At 67.1% G+C, this 20,072-nt stretch overlaps 7 protein-coding genes across 7 annotated transcripts in view; 4 read left to right on the forward strand and 3 right to left on the reverse strand.

The window, feature by feature from the left end:
• The window catches only part of PFL1_06633 (uncharacterized protein), a gene marked incomplete at both ends in the record, with an annotated part of 2,812 nt that extends 751 nt beyond the window's left edge, over positions 1-2,061 (forward strand). Inside the window, 2 exons of the mRNA XM_007884179.1 lie at positions 13-1,647; positions 1,780-2,061. Coding sequence (XP_007882370.1) covers positions 13-1,647; positions 1,780-2,061 — 1,917 coding nt within the window. The remainder of the gene's footprint in view (positions 1-12; positions 1,648-1,779) is intronic.
• A 1,215-nt stretch (positions 2,062-3,276) lies between these two features.
• PFL1_06634 (uncharacterized protein) lies at positions 3,277-5,498 on the forward strand (the record flags this gene model as incomplete). The annotated part of the gene is made up of 4 exons (XM_007884180.1): positions 3,277-3,647; positions 3,789-3,898; positions 3,992-4,189; positions 4,288-5,498. The coding sequence occupies 4 exons, from the start codon at positions 3,277-3,279 to the stop codon at positions 5,496-5,498; spliced, it is 1,890 nt and encodes a 629-aa protein (XP_007882371.1).
• Positions 5,499-6,247: 749 nt separating this feature from the next.
• On the reverse strand, positions 6,248-9,893 carry PFL1_06635 (uncharacterized protein; the record flags this gene model as incomplete). Its single annotated transcript, XM_007884181.1, has 3 exons — positions 6,248-6,584; positions 6,720-6,919; positions 7,008-9,893. 3 exons carry the CDS (start codon positions 9,891-9,893, stop codon positions 6,248-6,250), a joined length of 3,423 nt encoding a protein of 1,140 aa, XP_007882372.1.
• Positions 9,894-10,477: 584 nt separating this feature from the next.
• Positions 10,478-11,719, reverse strand: PFL1_06636 (uncharacterized protein; the record flags this gene model as incomplete). Its single annotated transcript, XM_007884182.1, has 1 exon — positions 10,478-11,719. One exon carries the CDS (start codon positions 11,717-11,719, stop codon positions 10,478-10,480), a length of 1,242 nt encoding a protein of 413 aa, XP_007882373.1.
• Positions 11,720-12,253: 534 nt separating this feature from the next.
• Positions 12,254-13,705, reverse strand: PFL1_06637 (uncharacterized protein; the record flags this gene model as incomplete). The annotated part of the gene is made up of 1 exon (XM_007884183.1): positions 12,254-13,705. The coding sequence occupies one exon, from the start codon at positions 13,703-13,705 to the stop codon at positions 12,254-12,256; it is 1,452 nt and encodes a 483-aa protein (XP_007882374.1).
• A 945-nt stretch (positions 13,706-14,650) lies between these two features.
• PFL1_06638 (uncharacterized protein) lies at positions 14,651-15,432 on the forward strand (the record flags this gene model as incomplete). Its single annotated transcript, XM_007884184.1, has 4 exons — positions 14,651-14,781; positions 14,910-15,032; positions 15,176-15,248; positions 15,361-15,432. 4 exons carry the CDS (start codon positions 14,651-14,653, stop codon positions 15,430-15,432), a joined length of 399 nt encoding a protein of 132 aa, XP_007882375.1.
• A 1,342-nt stretch (positions 15,433-16,774) lies between these two features.
• Positions 16,775-19,492, forward strand: PFL1_06639 (uncharacterized protein; the record flags this gene model as incomplete). The annotated part of the gene is made up of 2 exons (XM_007884185.1): positions 16,775-17,084; positions 17,238-19,492. The coding sequence occupies 2 exons, from the start codon at positions 16,775-16,777 to the stop codon at positions 19,490-19,492; spliced, it is 2,565 nt and encodes an 854-aa protein (XP_007882376.1).
• Positions 19,493-20,072: the final 580 nt, after the last annotated feature.

Consider the following 20,072-nt stretch of genomic DNA (forward strand, 5'->3'; position numbering starts at 1 on the left):
CTGCGCCGCCAGTTTGGCTCGGCCGCCATCAAGGCGTTTGAGAGCGAGTCGGCCGCCGCCGGCGCTTCCGCCGGCGCCCGGGCGCGCGCCCAGGCCACCAATTCGAACCTCAAGCTCCGCAGCCACCTCTCGCAGCCAAAGGACTACTGGCCCCCCATCGGCCGCACTTTCACCGGCATCAACATGGACGTCCGCGACACGCGCAGCGGCCGCCTCTGCTCGTGGCAGCACGGCAAGGCCTACAAGCAGGTCCAGCTCCAGTTCCTCCAGGCCGTGCGCTCCCACGACCCCAACGCCCTCATGGCGCTCCTGCGCGTCTACCCGTGGCACATCGACACGCTCCTCCAGCTGTCCGACTACTCGCGCCACCAGGGCGACCTGGGCCAGGCGGCCGACTTCAACTCGCGCGCCCTCTTTGCCTTTGAGCGCACCGCCAGCCCCTACTTTACCTCGTGCCTCTCGTCGACCACCTCGGGCCCGCCCATGGTCGACTTTCTCAAGATCGAGAATCGCGCCTTTTACCTGGCCGTCCACCGCAACCTCGGCTTCCTCGGCCGCCGCGGCACGTGGAGGACCGCCCTCGAGTGGGCCAAGATCCTCCTCGGCCTCGGCCGCGACGGCGACGACCACCACGCCGCGCTGCTCTGGATCGACTTCCTGGCCATCAAGGCCAAGCAGGCGCGCTGGCTCGTCGAGCTGTGCGACAAGCTCGACCTGCAGCGCGGCCGGCAGCGCGGCGGCGGCGTCAAGCGCGTCGAGGAGATCAGCGTGCGCGCCGAGACGTGCATCGACGACGAAAAGGCCGACGCCGGCGAGGGCGACGGCTACGAGGGCACGCTCGACTGGTGCGTCGGGCTGCAGTACGCGCGCGCGCTGGCGTTCAAGGCCATTGAGCGCGAGGAGAAGGACAAGAGCGGGCGGAGGAGCCGGGCGGCGCTGCGGCTGGCCATGGCGCGGTACCCGATGGCGGTGCCGCTGCTGGCCAACAAGGTGGGCATCGACCTGCCGGGCAGCCTCGTCACCCACCCGCTGTTTGAGCTGCGGACGCGGTACGGCGAGGCTGGCGACGACAGCCTGCCGCACCTGCTCTCGCAGATCTACGCGCTGCGCTCCGAGTCGCTGTGGAAGGAGCCGGGCTACCCCGAGTGGCTGCGCGACACGGCCGTCGAGCTGTTCCCCGTACTCAAGGCCGACTACGAAGCCACGGGCGCGGCCAAGAGGGCCAAGGCGGCCGTGGCGGACCTCAAGACGAGGCAGGGCATCTACCGGCACGTGCTCGTGTCTGACCTGCCGGACAGTGTTAGGCAGCAGCTGGTGGGCCACCTGCCGACCGAGGTGACGCGCAACGGCGAGATGATGGACGCCTTCGACCCCATTCCGCCCGTGTCCACGGAGCTCTACGGCACCGTCGAGGGCGAGGGCGAGGGCGAGGGGGACGAGGACAGGGCGACGAGGTACGACGACGAGTACTTTGCGCCCATCATGGGCAGCGGTGGTGGATCTCGGGGTGGCAGTGGAGGCGGAAGTCGAGCGCAAGGGCAGCAGGATGAGGCGGGGCTGATACAGGCGTTTATGAGGGCGATGCAGGGCGTGGGTGGGCTGCGGGGCTGGGACGCGGCCATGGAGGGCATGGACGACGAGACGAGGGTGAGTGCGCGCAGGGGCGTCGAGAAGGACATCACCAGGCAGGCAGCAGGCTAACCCGCGGCTTACCGACCGACACCCCATTTGCCTTTTCCCGCCTTCGTCCCCTCTTCGCTGGACCTGCCGCGGATATAGGAGGACGTGATGGCGCAGATTCTCGAAATGACGGCGCAAGCACGGCGGGAGCGTGGGGCGGGCGAGGATGAACCGCCCGGTGGCTTTGGATTTGATCGGGACGGCCAAGACGACGACGAGGAAGGCGGCGGAGGGGATGAGGCAAGGGGAGGAGGGGGAGCGTTTGCGGCGCTGAGGAATGCGCTCAATGCCGTCTGGGGGATGGGCGGGACCGCTCACCAGCCCGCCGCCGCCGAGGATGAGGACGATGGCTTCGAGACGGAGGACGACGACGAGCAGTAGTTGGCCAGCGGTCGACAAGGTTGATTGAACTGAATCGGAGGTGTTGAGCGAGTACAGTACAGCAGCTAGCGCCGCCGGGACATGCGGCGTGTGGTGCGGGATTAGACGACCTGGATTGACGGAACGTGGTGCGACTTGCGAGGGCTCGAGCGCACCCTCGGCCTACCTTTCCCCCGTCGATTTTGTCGAGGATTGGGGGGCGGAGCGGGTGTGACACACGCTTGTTTCCTCGACCTCGTCCCGTTGTACTTACTGTGGCTCGCTGTGCGTTGGCTTGGACCTTGACTTCGGGACGGGTGCTTACGATACGGAGACGAAGCACATAGCGGAATTACGCAGCCAGGCAACGGGGGGTCACATGCTGGAGGGTGTCCGCTCTGTGGGTCGACAGCGAGAGCGAGAAGCGGCAATGCTCCGCAACCCACACTGCTGCCTTCCTTGGGGCGCGCGCATGCCGTATCGCAAGGCACAGGCTAGGACACCAAGGCAAGGCGTACGCGGTAGAGAGTGACAGGACCCCGACCCGACCATGCATGCATGGCGCTGAGCGACGAAGGTGATTGGCTTGGTTTAGCCGGCGTCGAGGGCCTGGCCTGGTCTGACCTGCCTGCCTGCCTGCCTGCCTCGGCTAGATCTGGTAATTGCCTGCCGCCTGCCGCCACGCCACCTTACCCGCGCAAATGCAAATGCGGGGCCCCTCGCTGTCTGGGGATGCGTGGCCCGAGCCCTCGTCTCGCCCCGTCTCGCCCGCTTGCCGCCCCGCCTCCGCTCGCCTCGCCTCGCCTAGCGTACCGTATCGGCCTTTGCCGTCGTCGAAGCTTGGTGAGTTCTCACGCAAGTTGCCCTAAAGTCGGACGCACGCTTTGCACTGGGCTACAATATCGACTTCGACTTGGACCGTGCTTGCGCGCCTGAGCCTGAGCCTGCCAGGCCTGGACTACTGCCCTGTCACGTCTCCCCCTCGCTGCCATCGTGACCTGCCCTCGTCGCCGCAGCTGCCGTGAGCTTGGCCTGTGCTCGGTCGCAATGCAGTTGATATAAAGCGCCCTGCTGTGCCTCGCCCTCTTCACCGCCCGCCCCGTGTGTGCACATCCTCATTCCCTACTGGCCCCCCCCCCGCAAACTCTCAGAGACCCCGCTCGCACTCCTCCGACTCGTCCCTTCTAGTCACACACCACATCGCCCACCCACGCACACCACGCCACATCGCCCAACATGGGTCTCTTTTCCACCTCGACGCTCAACGAGAACCCGTCGTCGTACGCGACGCCGGCGGCCTTTGCCCCCTCGACGGTGCAGGAGGCACAGCGCGCCGCCACCTACGACTACGTCATCATCGGCGGCGGCACCGCCGGCTGCGTCCTCGCATCGCGCCTCTCGGAAGACGCAAACGTCTCCGTCCTCGTCCTCGAGGCCGGCGGCACCAACAACGTCCTCGAGACCCAGGCCCCGCTCACGTTCGGGAAGCTCTTCAAGACCGACAAGGACTGGAACTACGAGACCGTCCCGCAGGGCACCGTCGCCAACCGCGAGCTCTTCTGGCCCCGCGGAAAGATGATCGGCGGTAGCAGCAGCATGAACGCCATGTGAGTCCGGTCGTCGTCGCGGCTTGCGGGCGAGGTCGGGGTCGAATTGGGGAGCGCGGCACACGATCCCTTGCTAACCCGACCCTCTGCGCTTCGTTTCTGCTCTTCGTCATCCCTGCCTCGCCACTCTGTTCGCCGCAGGATGTACCACCACTGCTCGTACACCGACTACGACGAGTGGGAAAAGGAGTTCGGCTGCAAGGGATGGGGATACAAGGACATGCAGCCCTACTTCCGCAAGGCAGAGCAGTGTGAGTGGCGCTTGGCTCACGTCGTTGTCCACTCTTGTCCCGACGTGCGCCGACATGGCTCCTGACCGCCTCCCCCTCCCTGGCCACCCACAGACACGCCCAACGTCGGCCGCGCCCAGGTGGACCCGGTGCACCGCGGCAGCGACGGCCTGTGGCAGGTCGGACATAGCCACCTGTCCGAGATCGGCGGAAAGGGTTTTGTCGGCGGCTGCATCGAGACGGGCATCCCCTTTAACCCGGACATCAACACGCCGCGCGGAACCGAGGGCGTCACCCACATCATGACCTTCAGTGCGTCTGCCCCTCTCTCCCTGTCTCCCGTGTCTGTCGTCGTCGCGATGGTCGGACGGAATCACTGACGCGTCGACGACCCCGCCACCCCACCGCAGTCGACAAGAACGGTCGCCGCTCGTCGGCCGCCACGGCCTACCTGCCCCCCGCCGTGCAGAAGCGGTCCAACCTGACGATCGGCGTCAAGGTTATGGTGACGCGCGTCATCTTCGACCGCAACTCGTCGTCGCGCCCGCGTGCCATTGCCGTCGAGCTGGAAAAGGAGCGCGGAGGGCAGAAGTACTACGTCTCGGCGCGCACCAAGATTGTCCTCAGCGCCGGATCGATCAACACGCCGCAGACGCTCATGCTGAGCGGCGTCGGGCCGCGCGCCACCCTCGAGCGGCACGGCATCCCCGTCGTGCTCGACAACCCCAACGTCGGCCAGCACCTCAAGGACCACTTCTGCACCAGCACCATCCTCTGCAAGGCCAAGCCGCAGTATACGCTCGACTTCCTCGGCAGTCAAATCGGCGCCCTGCCCGCCCTCGCCCGCTGGCTCGTCACGGGTGGAGGACCGCTGACCAACAACGTCGGAGAGTGTGCCGCCTTTTTCCGCTCGACCGACGAAAAGTTGCCCGGCACCCACGCGCTCACCAAGCCCGAGAACAAGCCCGCCTTCCACGGATCCCTCGGTATCGGCCCAGACCTCGAGGTGATCGGTTGCCCACTCCAGTACCTCGACCATGGATTCAAAACGGCTCAGCACGGTGATGGCGTTTTCTCAATGGTTCCCATCGGTCTGCGTCCCAAGTCGGTGGGCGAGATTTCGATCCGCAGCGCCGACGCGTGGGACAAGGCGGTGATCGACCCGCGCTACTGGACCGACGAGGGCGACAACGACCGCAAGGTGCTGCTGGCGGGCGTGCGCATCTGCCTCAAGATTGCGCACTCGGACGCCCTCAAGCCGTACCTGGAGCAGATGCCTGTCGACAACGACCCGTCGAGCTTCTACTGGCCCTACTGCGCCGATCCGGACCAGATCACCGACGACCAGATCTGGAACTGGATGACGCGCGACGCCTTCACCCTCTACCACCCCGTCGCCTCGGCGCGCATGGGACCCAGCGCGGCAGAGTCGGTCCTCGACCTCGACCTCGACGTGCATGGCATCGACGGCCTCGCCGTGTGCGACGCCAGCGTCTTCCCCGAGCAGATCGCGGGCCACCCCACCGCCGCTGTCATCGCCGTCGCAGAGAAGCACGCCGAGCTCCTCAAGCGCGCCGCAAAGGCCAATGCCGACGCCCTCCCCGCCACCCCGCGGCTCTAGGGCACCGCCCCTCGCCTCTTCGCTCGACTGCGTTTCACCTGCTCCGACCGTCCAGCTCAGCCCAGCACCCACCGTCCGTCCCCTCTGTACCGTTCGATACCTCCCTCCTGTCCATGTCTTCAACCCATGTATTTACTCACCGCACGCCCGTCGCCCGGAATCTCATCTTTCCTGTCATGCACTCGCCTCGCCTCGCCTCGGCCCGTGCCTGCCTGCCGGCCACCTCCAACAAGAGGGACGGGTGAGAAGTGTACGATCCTCCCGTCGAAGCATGCACCAAATGCAAAGGGTTGGTGTCGAGATTCCCGTCGCTCGACGCGCACGACGCGCCGCAAACATCGGTCCGCCCGCACATCCACTTCGCCGGCGTGCTACGACGTCACCCGGCTCGGCTCGGCTCGGCTCGGCTCGGCTCGCGGAGCGGCAGTGAAGTTGGGGGAGGCTGGAAACTGCTTTAGGATGAAAGAGGGGCCAGACTAATGTCGATACGAGGGAAGGAGGAAGGACCGAGGGTGCTTGGGATTGCGCGCAGCATCATCCCGCTCCGCCTGAGGAGCATCTCTTTTTTCCGGAGGTACAAAGGACCACGGCCAGGCCGGGCCTGGCCATGCGGCGAGGATGACGGGTTGACCTCGAGCAGACTACAATACTCGATCCGACTATAGAACTCGAGCAGACAGACAAACGATGCGATGCCATGCGATGCCATGCCATGCCATGGCATGCGATGCACGTCGATTCGGAAAGGATCACATCGAGTCTCGCGCGAAAGCCCTGCCTCCCGAAACGGCCACAGCCCTCGTCTCCAGCGGACCAAAGGGCAACCACCGCACATACTCTCCACCGCGTCCGGATCCAAAGGCCGTCAGGAAGCGGGTCGAGTTGCGCGTGCTCCTGCCACCCTCTCCATCGGCTGCAGCGGCGGTGGCGGCAGCGATGTGGGCGGCCTGTTCTGCGTCGTCCCATGTCGACATGGCGCGGATGGCGGGCGCATAGTCGAGTACGGTCGCCGTCGATTGCGCCGTCGAGGTGGGCGCGGGGTGCAGTAGCCGCGTCAGCGTGGCGATGGCGTGGCTCGTCTTCGCCCTGCTCGCCGCGCGGCCCGAGCGAGACATCGGGACCGGAGGAGGGGAAGGCATGTCGTCGTCGAAGTCAGTATGAGCCTCCCTCTCTCTGCCTGCCACCACCGACCGACGTGGAACCGCCGCCACGTGGACGCACCGTTTCTGCTCCAGCTCCCATCCCGACCCGGCCTCGATGCCGGCGCCACCGACCAGACCGATGACCGTCGAGGCAAAGTCGGGCATGTATCGGAAGCTACCCGGCCGATGGGGCGGTACCGCCAGCGGCTGCGAGAAGAGCTGGCGCATGTGCGGCGCCAGCTGCTGTTCGGCTGTCGTCAGGTGCGGTGGCTGGCCGTACTATTGGCGGAGCAGGGAGAAGGAGAATTGGAGCGTCAGCTGAGCGAGCGCCGCGCAGTCAACGCGAGGCAAAAGGGTCGAGACTTACGGCTTCCGGGTCTTCGTCCCACTGCATCGCGTGGACGTAGGACAGCGGGTCGTACCGCCTGGCCTCGAGGCGGAGCTGCGCGATGTCGCTCAGCTCGCCTCCGGTGCTGCTTCCCATCGACGGCGCGGGCACGAGCACGGCCACTGGCGTCAGGTTCGGCTCCGGCTCCGGCTCTGCACCGCTGCCGGGCTGCACCACCGACAGAGCCAACGAGAGCTGGTTGATGGCCTGCCGCAGGTCCACCCTCTGCTCGCATTTCCCATCCGCCCTCTCTCGCACCACCTCGTCCCACTGCTCGAGCATCTCCGGATGCACCGGCCCGTCGGCACGAGGATACCTCGCAAACGCATCCGCGCACAACGGCGCCGCGAGGTCTCGGCTCTCCCTGAGCACCTCGGCCGCACTCGCCTCGTCGAGCAGGACGCCCCGAGACGCAGCAGCAAGGAGGCGGAGGTACACCGAGGCCGTGCTGGCGTCGACCCGCTGGAACGCAAGGTGCTCCTGGATCGGCAGGTCCGACGCCGGGATCATCGCGGCGTCGTTGCACGTGACAATGACGGGCCGCCGCGACTCGGCAATGAGCTCGACGATGGCCGTCCAGAAGCCCTTGTCGTCCTCGTAGAGCACGTCAGCCTCTTCGACGAGGATCAGGCTCTGCCGAACCGCCGGCGAGGTGCCCTTCCTCGCATCGCCTGGCCCGTCAAGGGCGTCTTCGGAAGCGCTCGCCTTCGCCGAGGCCGGGGCTGGAGCCGGCGCTCCCTTGCGCCAGGTGGCCCCTCCGCCCGTGCCGCCGCTCGAGACCATGTGGTTGCGTCCGAGATCGCCCACGGCGCTGTGCAAGTCCTTGCCGCTCCTCCGGCCCATGCCCGGAAACAGCTCAAACACCTCGTAACCCAGCTCGGCTGCGCACGCGTACACTGCGGCGGTCTTACCCGAGCCCGACGGCCCAGAGAGGAGGAGGCAGTTGGTGAGATGCGCCGCAGATGCAAACGTGGGCTGCACCGGCGCCGCGCCCGGGTTCGGTTGCAACTGCGCTTGCGCTTGCGCCTGCGACTGCGACTGCGACTGCGTCGTCGGCGCCGAGGCGCTGCCCTGCGACATTGCCAGGGCCGCCACCTCGTCCTCGGTCGTTTCGCCCGCCGTCGAGGCGCTACCCCCGCGCCGGAACTGGTCGAACCACGCCTCCTCTTCCTCGGAGTCATCGACGATAAAGTCGGCCATCTCGGAGCCGCCCTCGTCGTCGTCGCTGCCGATGCGCCTCGCCCGCCTCCGCTTCTTGTCGACGCGCTTCTGGATCATGCGCGGGCCAGACGCGCGGTCGGCGAGCTTGCGCCGCTTCGATTTGGCACGAGAGGCGTCGGCGCGGGCCTGCGCGGCGCTGACAGTGCCGCTGCTGCTGCTGGCGCCGGTTGCTGGGCCGGGCGCAGTGACGAGCAGGGCGCGCAGCCAGTCCCTCATGTAGGTGGCGCTCGACTCGTTGCCGAGGCACTCGGATGCGGTCTGCGGGCGGAAGGCGTCGTTGAGAAGGTGCTGCGACGTGCGCGCAGGACGGCGGTCGGTATGGCGGTCCACCAGGTCGAGCAGATGCTGGAAGCTCGAGGGCAGCGAGCCGTCGGCCGACGCCCAGGCGGACAGGTCGATCTGGCGTCGCACTGCCTCGGCTGACGATGCTGCTGGGCAGTGTCTCGTCGTTCGATGCGTGCCGTTGATGGGGATCCTCTGCCTCGCTATGCGGCTGGCCAAGGGTACGTCTGGCATGGTCTGCCCTCCCGCCGTGCGTCGCTCCTGCCGTGCCTTGCGCGACGACTCCGAGTCCGACGTATAGGCAGCGGCCTTCTGCTTGGCCCACTGCAGCGCCTGCTCTTCAGGCGGCCACAGGTTCCTGACGTGCGCCTCGCCGCGCCCGGGCCAGGCAGCTTCGAGCGGCGCCTTGGATCGCACATTGCGTGCGGCAGAGCCAGAACAGGCCGACCCGCCTTTTTGCGCAAACAGACTCCACCGCGGTGGCTCCTGGCGCATCGGCGGCAGGGGTGCTGGCGGCGGTCTGGCTTTTGCCTTGCCCTTGGAGACAAGCTGCGGCATCTCGTCGTCGGTCTCGGAGGCAGGGGTCGCTGCTGCTGCTGGCGGAGGGGGCCTCTGAGCTTTGTCCCTCATGGCGAAGAACGGGTGGGGTTTCACGTCTGGCTTGGTGGAAATGGTGCCGCGGACATCGAGGCTGAGCCTGTCGCTTCGTTTTGGCTTGTCTGCCGCGAAAGCAGGCGATGGGCCAGCCATGTTGCTGTGCACGATCTCGATGTCGCCGCCGTCATCGTCTCCATCCAGTTCCGGGATATCTCCGTTCTGCTTCGGGGTCACTGCGACGGCTGGATCGACGAGCGACGAGGCCGAGGCAGAACCAGGCCTGCTCGGGCGCTTCCTCTTTGGCTTGCCGACTTCGGCCTGGTCCTTGAGCAGCGAAGCCTCTAGCTTTGCATCTGCGCGCAGCACGGCCTTGAGGTCCTCGCGGTAGGATACGGGCGCCTTTGCGCGGCTGGAGCGGGTTGGGCGGCTGGGACCGGGTGTGCTGCTCTGGTCCGCATCGGGGTCGGGTTCCGCCGGCTGCGGCTGCGTCTGGGGCTGTGGCTGTGGCTTTGGACGAAAGAGGGGGTGTAGGCTAGACGGATCGACGCCGCCGTTTTCCTTCAAGTGAGCGGCGAGCTGATCCTTGTTCGAGGCCGGAGCGACGGACGGGGGCGGCGTCGATGGCCAGCTCTGTGTGCCGGCATCGCCGCTGGCATTGGCGGGTGGCGGCGTGGTAGGGAGCGAGGAGGGCGGGTTGTCCGGCAGGTGTTGGATCTGTGATGGGGGAGGGTCACGACCGCCAAATGGCAGGGTGGCCTGTTTCATCCCCTCGTCGTCGCGGTGCGGTGCGGTGCGGTGCGGTGCGGTCGAGGAGCAAGGGGGCAAGGGGCCGGAGGAGGAGGAGGTTCAAGAGGGTGTGGATAGGGCGAGCATGCGTGGCAGTACGAGCGTGCGTGGTAGGGGTCGAGGTAGATGGAGCAGCAGAGAGACAGCGCAAGGGAAGCAGAGAGAGGTGTGGGTTGGGTTGGTGGCTGTGGTCGCGGTCGGAGGGTCTGCCAGTCGAGCAGAATCGACCGTCGGCCCACCCGCCCGCACGCCCGCCCGCACGCATCCCCAACACTCAAGTGGAGCAGTCACGCCGCCGCCGCCGCCGCCGGCGACACAAAAACGGGGGTCGCGTCTCGGCTTCGGCCCGTCGCGTTGAGCGCTCCCTCACCCAGGCGGCACATCCGTCGGGAGACCCGCGCCTCCTCTTGTCTCCCCGGCTGCCTTGACAACCACACCGGATCGATGACACGTAGCTCTCTTGCCCCGCTCGGCCGCTCAAAGGAGTGCTGTATTCGACACGCCAATGACACTTCTACGACTGCACGCCCAGCGACGACGCCGCTCTCGGCGCGCCCGCCCGCTCAGGAAAACATCTTCGAGTAGGCCGCCCGCTGCGCCTTGACCTTGGCCTCCCTGCGCTTGACCAGCGCCGCCTTTTCCCGCTTGATGCCCGCATCGTTGGGCGCCAGCTGCAGCGCGTGCCCCAGGTCCGCCTCGGCCCCCTCGTCGTCCTTGCGCGCCACCTTGGACAGCGCGCGCCGGAAGTAGGCCTTGGCCAGCTCCGCCTGCGTCTTGTCGTCGAGCGACGACGACGACGACGGCGCCGCCGACGTCCCCTCGCCGCCAGCCGCTTCGCCCCACCCGCTGCCGCCCAGCCTCTCAATCACGCCCGTGCAGCACGTCTCGGCCAGCCGCGTGTCGGGCGACGGCGTCAGCTTGAGCGCGCACAGCGCAGAGTTGAGCTGCAGCGGCGTGCGCAGCGACGTGTACTCGGCGCAGAATGCCGCGTCGCCCTGCTTGTCGTCGGGCAGCACCGGGTGCACGTTGAGGTAGCGCAGCGCCTTTTGGTACTTGGCCAGCGCCGTCGCGTACTCCTGCTTGCCAAACACGCCGTTGGCTATCGCGCGCAGCTCGTTGGCGATCCGCAGGCACACCTCCGGTCGGGCCTCGCAGTCCTCTTGGTCGTAGTCCTCGGGAAACTCCTCGTACCGGTCGCCCGTCGCGTCGGCCTCGATGCCGTAGTCGCCGCCCTCGGGGATCTGGCCGCAGTCGTCGATGGTGATGGCCTGCACCGGCTTGTCGTTGTCCGTGGGCGACTTTTCGATGCGGCGCACCACGCCCTTGCCGCGCAGCACGCGCCCAAAGACGACGTGCTTGCCGTCGAGGTGCGGCGTGGGCACCGTCGTGACGAAAAACTGCGAGCCGTTGGTGCCCGGGCCGGCGTTGGCCATGCTGAGCAAAAAGGGGCGGTCGTGCTTGCCCTCGAGGTTCTCGTCCTCAAACTTTTCGCCGTAGATCGACTCGCCGCCGGTGCCGTTGCCGCGGGTAAAGTCGCCGCCCTGGATCATGAACCTTTCAATGACGCGGTGGAAGCCGCTGCCCTTGAAGTGCAGCTTGGCGCCCGAAGCGCTGGTGCCCTTTTCGCCCGTGCAGAGGGCGCGGAAGTTTTCGGCCGTCTTGGGCACGCGGTCGGCGTACAGCTCGAAGACGATGCGGTTGGCGCCCTTGGACGTCGGTGCGGGCGAGCCGGCGAAGCCGACGTCGAAAAAGACGATGGGGTTGCCCGGCGCAGGAGGCGCGGCTCGCTCGGCATCGGTCGACATGGCGGCGGGGAGGGGAGTGGGGTCGGGTGGTTGAGATCGGGCAAGATAGGGAGGGCTGGAACGAGTATAGATGGAGCAGGCTCAATGAGCAGTGGGTGGCGGTGGTGGCGGTGGTGGCAGATGATGGTGGCCGGGACAGTCTTTTGAGGCCTGGGTCGCTCAAGCTCGAGGCAAGCGCAGGCAGGCTGGCGGGGCGGAGGCTGGCCTGGCCTCGCACGGGCAGAGGCACAAGAGCGGGGCGGCACCCGCGCCGAAGCTTCTCGATCTCGCAACAGCAGGCACCAAGCAAGCGCTTGGTTGGCTTCTCCACTTTTCTCGCTTCGCCCTCCGTCTTCCGACAAATGAGAGGCCACAGATAGATCGCCTCGGCACTATTCTGTCAAGGCGGGCATCGAACACGGCGCAACGCTTCCATCTTCATTCCATCGACAGGCAGGACTGCCGCCGTCGGGTCACAGCAGCAGTGCCGGTACTGGCACCGAAACAAGGTCGGTCTATCGCAGCCACCTGGTACGGTACAGCGGGTTCGGGCGATCAGCCGAGCCAGACGGCCGTGGCGGCCTCTCTGAGCTCGCCCGCGGCGCTGCGGCCCAGGTCCAGCGTGGCCACTTCTTCGATCCGGCATGGCCCACCGGCGGGCGAGACGAGCTCAAGGATGCGCAGCACGCCCTCTTCGCTGTCGGTCAGCGCGGCATAGTGCTGTGGTCGCCCGCTGCCGTCGACGAGCATCGTGGGCGCCGGCTCGATGGCGTCCGCCCACCCGCCAGACGTAGGCGTCTGCCACATTGCCACGCTCCAACCCTCCTCGCGCGCCTCGACGTCGACCTCGACCTCGTCGGCCTGCAGCGATGCGGGCGCGACGATGGCACCGTCTCGGTCCAGCTGGAACACGGCTACCCATCCGCGCGTCCCCTTTGCCAGGCCGCGCGTCGATGCGTACAGGAACGGGCGGCTGCCGTCGTCGGTGGGCGCAGAGACGCGCACCTCGTCGGCCCAGTAGAGGGTCTCGTCCTCGCTGCGCGGGATGATGCGCACGCCCTGCCGCCACTCGATCCGCGTGCCCCTGCCATCCCCGCCGTGGCCCGCAGGAAAGATCTCGAAGACGTCGACATACGAGCTGTGCTCCTGCAGGCAGTACAGGTACCGGCCGCCCGGGTGCGCGATCGTGTGCCGCGGCCCATCGTTAGCACGGCTCAGGGCGTACTTCTGCGCCAGCGACAGCGTACCGTCGTCGGGGTCGACGTCGTAGACCCAGATGCAGTTGCGCCCAATGTCGGGCACAAAGGCTACGCGCCCATCGACCGAGAGGTCCACTCCGTGGGCTCCGTGTCGCAGGCCTCCAAAGTCGCCGTTGTTCTTGCCGCCACTGCCGTCGAGCTTGGGCATGGCGTTCGCGCCACCGCCGCTACCCGTGACGCCGCTGTCGTGGTGGGCCCCTGCCGCGTCGTCCTTGAGCGTCCGTCCGGGTCGAGAGCAGCGGCCCGCGACGCAGTCGAGCTCCTGGATGCGTCCTCCGCTGTCGGGGATGACTTTGGCGTGCTTGCGGCCGTGGGCATCGAATGCGCCCGTCTCGGCGTCGATGCCAATCACCTCGCCGCCGGGCCCGCTGATGGTGTAGAGGACCGGGTGCGGGTGATTGGCGGGCTGGCCGATGGTGACGTAGCCGGAACGCGCGGCCGTCGGTGCGGTGTTGAGCAGCTCAAACCCCGCGGCGTCGCTAGGGCCGCGGTGCCCGGGCTCCTTGCGGATGCGATAGGCGGCGACGCTGGGCGGCTCGGTCCAGCAGGTGGCGTAGAGGTGGGTGGGCGGCTCGGCGGACCCTACGAGGGCGCGGCTGGCCGAGGGGCGAATGACGGCCGTCGAGAGCCACGAGTGCTTTCCGACGACGTCCGAGGTCGAGACGAGCTCGAGGCGGTGGCTGGTCGGATCGAAGCGGACCGTGCAGAGCTCGGGCGTGTTGAAGGTCCCGACGGCGAGGAGGACCATGTCGAACGGGGCGCGCGGGATGAAAGGCGAGAGAGGGAGTGGGATTGACGAGGCAAGAGGACAAGGAAGTTTGAGGCCAGGCCAGGCGATGCTCAGACAGGAACGGGATGGAGGAGCGAGGCGACAACATGGCCGACCAACAACGCCGCTTTAAAGCGCCGGCTCGACCGTGGGGCCCGTCCAGAGCCAAGGTCGCAAACCGGGGAGCTCTTCCCTGCTCCGCCGACGACCGCACACCAGAGGAGAGCATGGGCGCAAGACGAATCGAGGGGGAAGAAGGACCCGTAGCCGCCATTCGTAGTCACTCCTGAAAACGGCGCGACGAGGTGCCAAGGCGAAGCGCAGGAGCCACGTCGAGGTGGTCTGGCCTGGCAGGCCTGGCCACCCTGCCTGTGGGGCATGCCGAGGGCCCGACAAGAAACCGGAACGGAAGCCAAGTTGCCGCCTCTGCCTCAACACTGTTTGCCGCCCCGAGGCTACCAGCGGGCGAAGCGTACCTGGCCAGCGGACCCGGTTTCGAGTCAAGCAGCTTCAGATGAAGCGCAATGGCCCTATTGAGGAGATCCGGGAACAATCGGCTTCGACTAGGGGACGGCGAATTGTGGCCAAGGCGTCGACATCGCCATCGTCATCGCCATCACCGTCGTCGGTGGTGGTGGTACCGGTAGCTGGCCGTCGAGAGGGGCCCACCGCACTCGGACGGCAAAAGGGGAGCTACGGCCTGGCCACCTCTTTGCCGAGTCCCGAAACCTTTAGCAGTTGGAAATTTCCTGGCCGCCGCTCCCGCTTGAACCCTTTCTGGCTGAACCGCCCGCCTCGCTTTGGCTTCGCCCCTTTCCTCGAGCCCACCGCCACCACTGCCATCCAAGCCACCCTCCCTACACCGGCCTCCTTGACTCAATAGACCGAACGACCAACCCACCGACCGACCGACCCACTGGCAACATGTCCGAGCACGCAGCGACCACACCATCAGCGGCGACAGCGACGGCGGCGGCGCCGACGAGCGAGACCAAGCCCAAGGCCGGCCCTTCCAACTCGGTGGGCCCGGGGCTCGACACGACCTCGAAGCACACGTGAGTGGCTCTCCTCGTCCTGTCCATCTATCTACCGGAACAATGAATATGCATCTCACGCTCGCTCCCTCCCTCCCTGTTTGTCCCTGCTTGCTCCGCTCTGACCGCCCACTCCCGCCCCGGCTCAGCAATATCTCGGGGGTGAGGAAGATTACGCCGTGGGAAAAGAAGATGGAGGCGAGGAAAAAGGCCGAGGCCGTCAAGCAGCGCGAAAAGGAGATGAAGGAAGCAAAAGTGGCAGAGGCAGAGAGGTGAGTAGTGACGTGGGAAGCAGCGCAGCGACGTACAGGCTGGCCCAGGGCTGGCGTCGTCCAGCGCCGCCGTCTCGCAAGGGAGTGGTCTCTGACGTGTTCCCTGCCGTTGCCCTCGCTCTTCGACGATGCCCGCCGCGCAGGAAGAGGACCATTACAAAGGAGAGGAAGCAAAAGGCCGAGGAAAAGGCCAGGATCGAGGCCATGGCGTCCAAGGTGAGCAGCAGCCAGCCGCGGCGGCCAGTACCACCTGCTTCCTACGCGCCGGTGGTCGCTGCCAAGTGCTGACACTGGGGTCCCCCTTGTCTCTGTCGTGCGCGTCGTGCAGATGAGCGCCAAGAAGCTGCTGCGCAAGAAGCGCCGGCTGGGCATCACCAAGAAGGTGTCGCACTCGAACTGATCTCGACGGCCGCCGCCGCCGCCACTAGCAGCAACCTGGCACGTCGGCACGCACCCTCGACGCATTGTCGTTTGATTCCCTTGCAGCATCGCCCTGTCCGCCCTGTACTTGTAGACGAACCCACGCGTTGAACCCGGTCCCATTCCCCCACTGCCACTGAGCTCGGCGCCGCGCCGCGCCGCACCTGCTGCGGTGGCCCGCGTTAGGCACTTGTAACGCAGCGCTGGCCGATGAGTGTCGCGCAAGTTGGCGCGTCGAGACTGACGGGTCGGGTCGAGTCGAGGTTGGGACCGGTGAGGGTGTTGGCCTTGGCCTGCTTTGTGCCGGCGGCGTGACCGAGCCAGGCCAAGGTACCTAGCCCTCTGGGAGCGAGGGGTGGGTGCGTGTAGGCGGGGCTCAGCGCTCAGCAGATCAGGTCAGGCCCACTCTGGCTGGCTGGCTGGCTGGCTGGCCAGGCTGGCCCAGGTAGCCTTGCCTGTCAGAGAAAAAAAGAAGCGCAGCGAGCCAGCCAACACGCACGCACGCACCCACGCACGCAACACACGCGCGCGCACCCACCCCCCCTCCAGCCTCCTCGCAGAAAGACAGACAGACGTCTGTTCTGGCCAAGGCAGAGAGCGAGGGAGAGAGACAGACAGAGGGCAGCCCCGCCGGCCTGGCCCCACCGTCGCTGCTGGCCCTCGCTTCTCATTTGACCTCTCTCTGCCTCTCTCTGGGATCCTCATCTCGCCTCGCCTCGCCTCGTCCCTCACGCCGCGCCACGCAACGCCTGCAGCAGCAACACACCGCCTTCATCACCACCACCACCACCACCACCACCCACCACCCACCACTCATCGTCCCTGCCCCGCCGCATCGTCGCTTCCACCAGCAAGTCGACTGCATCCTCACCGCCACCGCCACTGCCTCGACAGACACAGCACCGGCGCACATCACCACCCGCACCACCGCCCTCCCCATCTTGACGACTGCGCATCTTCGCAATCACTCACGCTTCCCTTGGCCAGCACGCTTCTCCTGCTCCCTCTTTCCTCCATTGACACCCAACGCCCCCCGTCGTAGGACACGACACGTCACCCTATACCAAGTCGCACCCCGTCCCGCCTGCCCACGCGACAAGAAAAGCATCGTCAGCGACCCTCGCTGCTTCCTCGGCACACCCACTTCCACGCCCCCCTTCAACGCCCCTTTCGGCCGGTCGTTGCATCTCTTACTCCGCCTCAATTACATCGGTGGCCGCGCCTTGCCCTGCATCTAGACGGCCCCATTCCTCGTCGTCACCAAACCCCGAAAAAGCATACCCTCTCCCTCTTCCTCTCTCTCCGCGACCTACTCCCTCGCCATGACCTCGCCCGCCGGCAACGCCGCCCGCTCCCAGGCCGCCTCTCCCGCGCCCTCTCACAGCACCGCCGCCACATTTGGCAACGCAGGCGGCTCAAACGCCCCACCCTCCCAGTCCGGCCCAGGCCTCCAACCCCCTCACTACCCGGGCATGCCAATCCAGCGCACCGCAAGCCAGAACACCGCCTACTCTGGCAGGAGCAGAAACTCGGGCCCCGGCGCCAGGCCCAATGGCGCCTCCGGCTCCTCTGAGCCTCCGTACATCATCGATGGTCCCAGCGGGAGGATCGCGTGTGTCGCCGACGTCCGAGGTGCGTACATGCCGGATCCCTCCCGCTCGCCGCTCGTTGCGGCACCTCCTCGCCTCGTCTGCGTGCCACTGGGCCCCCGCTGACCTGTGAGGGACCCCCTCTTCGCTCCTCTGTGTCGCTTCCCGCTCCCTCTCCCGCCCGTCTCGCCCGCAGGCAACATCTCGATGTTCAACCAGATCGCCGACGAGACCAACGCCCAGGCCATCATCCACACCGGCGACTTTGGCTTCTACGAGCGTTCCAGCTTCGAGCGCATCAGCGACCGCACCCTCCGCCACCTCGTCCAGTACTCGACCCTCGTCTCTCCGGCGCTGCGCAACAAGCTGCTCGGCTCGGATCCGCCGCGCGGTCCCGCTTCGGCGGAAAAGGCCAACGCCTCCACCGGCCTGAGGCAGCAGGTGCTCAACCACGCCGAGCCCCTCCTCTCCGAGTTTCCCCACCTGCTCAACGGCACCATCAAGCTCAAGGTGCCCGTCTTCACCGTGTGGGGCGCCTGCGAGGACGTCGCCATCCTCGAGCGCTTCCGCACCGGCGAGTATCAGGTGCCCAACCTCCACGTGCTCGACGAGGCCACCACCCGCGCCATCGAGGTCGGCGGCGTCCGCCTGCGCCTGTTTGGCCTCGGAGGCGCCGTCGTCCTGCACAAGCTCTTTGACAACGGCGAGGGCGCCGCCACCATCGCCGGCGGCCAGGGCACCATGTGGACCACGGCGCTCCAGATCGGCGAGCTGGTCGACACCGCCCAGAAGACCTTTGACCCCACAGAGACGCGCGTCCTCATCACCCACGCCTCGCCCGGCCGCGAGGGCCTGCTGGCCCAGCTGGCCCTCGCGCTCAAGGCCGACCTCACCGTCAGCGCCGGACTCCACTTCCGCTACGGCGTGTCGTACAACGAGTTCAGCGTCCAGCACGACGCGGAAAACTTCAGAAACAAGCTGCACCACGCAAAGCAGGCGTTTGGCGAGATCTGGGACACGGTCAAGACGCAGGTCGACGCCGTCATTGACAGCAACCAGCGCGTGCTGCTCGACAACGCGCTCGCCGTGGCCAACCGCGTGCCGCCGACGGCGACGGCGACGGGCGCGGCGAGCGAGGAACCGGCGTGGAAGAACACGTGGAACTGGAACCTGCCGGACGCCGCCTACGGCAACCTCGTGCTCAGCATCCGCGACGGCCGCGTCAGCGCCGAGACCAAGAGCCAGGGCTTCAACTTTGCCTACCGCCGCAACAACCAGTCGATGAGCGCCGCCACCCCGACGGCGCCCACGGCGGCCAACAGCAACGGCCCTGCCGCTGTTTCTGGCAAGAATGCGTCCTCGGCGGCCAGCCCCAAGGCGCCCGGGCCGGCGCAGGGGTCCGCGGCCGCCAACGGAGGCGGCGCATCGACGCCCGGTACGCCGTCTGCCGCCAAGAACGGCGGCGGTGGCGCCACGACGCCGTCCACCGCCTCGGCCAAGGGCGGCGCCAAGGACAAGAAGACGCCGCGCGAAAAGGGCCACGAGTCGGCCGCGTCCCGCAGCGATGCCGAGGGTTACCTCACCTCTGGCACCGAGGGAGGTTCCGGCCGCAAGGGCGGCGCGCCGCGCAACCCCAACACGATCTACATCAGCCAGTTCAAGGACGCGCTGCCGATCAGCGAGGCCGACATCCGCGAGTACTTTGGCCCCGCCGCCGCCGGCATCACGTCGATCAAGCTCATCTTTGACAAGGAGCGCTTCTCGCACCGCCGCGGCGTCAGCAGCGGCAAGGAGGACGCCGCCGCCCCGGCCGGCGACAACGTGCGCAGGCAGAGGCCGTTTGCCTATGTCGAGTTCAAGGACGAGGAGGCCATGAAGGCGGCGTTCAAGCGGCAGGGGCAGACGATCAAGGGCACCGACATCAAGCCGGCGCTCGAGCAGGCCGACAGCGCCAAAATTGTGGGCGGCACGGCCACGCCGGCCAAGTCGGAGCGGGGCGACAAGCCGGAAAAGGCAGACAAGAAGGAGCGGAAGCAGAGCAAGTCCGGCAACAACAAGGAGGCCGCCGCCGCCGTCGCTGCCGCTGCTGCCGCTGAGGGCAAGCCGTCCGACGGCAAGCAAGAAGGCGGCGACTCGGCGGGTGCGGCCAAGTCGGACACCGAGGGAAGCGGAGCGGCCAAGGAGGCTCAGTCGCCGGCACCGGGTGGCAAGCCCAAGAAGGCGCGAGGCGGAAAGGGCCACAACAAGAAGGGGTCCGGCAAGGTGGACAAGGAGGGCAACGGCAATGGCAGCGGCAACGGCGCCGCTGCGGGCCAAGGAGAGGCCAACGGCAAGCCGTCGACGGATAGCGGCGAGGCCAAGGCCAAGGCGTCCACGCCCGCTGCTGCCCCTGCTGCTGCTGCTGCTGCTCCCGCCCCCGCCTCTGCTCCTGCTCCCGCTGCTGCCGAGTGATTCCCTCGTTGCCGTCCACCGGGCCCACCCGGTACGGATCGGCTCGGCGGTCTGGCTATCCATCCGTCTTCCGCAGTCGACAGTCGGAACGTGTCAAGGTTGGGTCCGCTCGAGCTCGGTATCAAAGTCCCTGCATGTCTCCCTTTTGCCCCGCGCTCCTTCATCTTTGTCTCGTGCGATCCCGACAATCACTTCATCCCGAATTGAGGCGGCCGCGCGGACAGAGGGGTGCCGCCGTCGCCGTCACGCCGCCGCGGCCGCCGTTTCCGCATGTCGTTCCGCCCCGCTCTGCGCCGCTCCGCAATCACGAATGCCAAAAATGACCCTTACCGACATACGACCGTCCGTCCGTCCGTCCCTGATGTGACGTTTCCGCGCTTGCCTGGGCGCTAGGTGCGCGTGGGTCAGATCCCTGGCGTTGGTGTCGGCGCGCCGATTCCGCATTGCCCGTGTTCGGACTGTCTGACACACGGCCGGCGCGAGGTTGGCTGGCTGGCTGGGAGGCGGGCTGGTCTGCTTGTCGTCACCGCACGATGCCGTGTGTCTCTCCGCACCAAGGAAGGGGTGGGGTCGAGATGCG

This window comes from Pseudozyma flocculosa, assembly GCF_000417875.1.
Source record: "Pseudozyma flocculosa PF-1 unplaced genomic scaffold scaffold00028, whole genome shotgun sequence".
Lineage (NCBI taxonomy): Eukaryota > Fungi > Basidiomycota > Ustilaginomycetes > Ustilaginales > Ustilaginaceae > Pseudozyma > Pseudozyma flocculosa.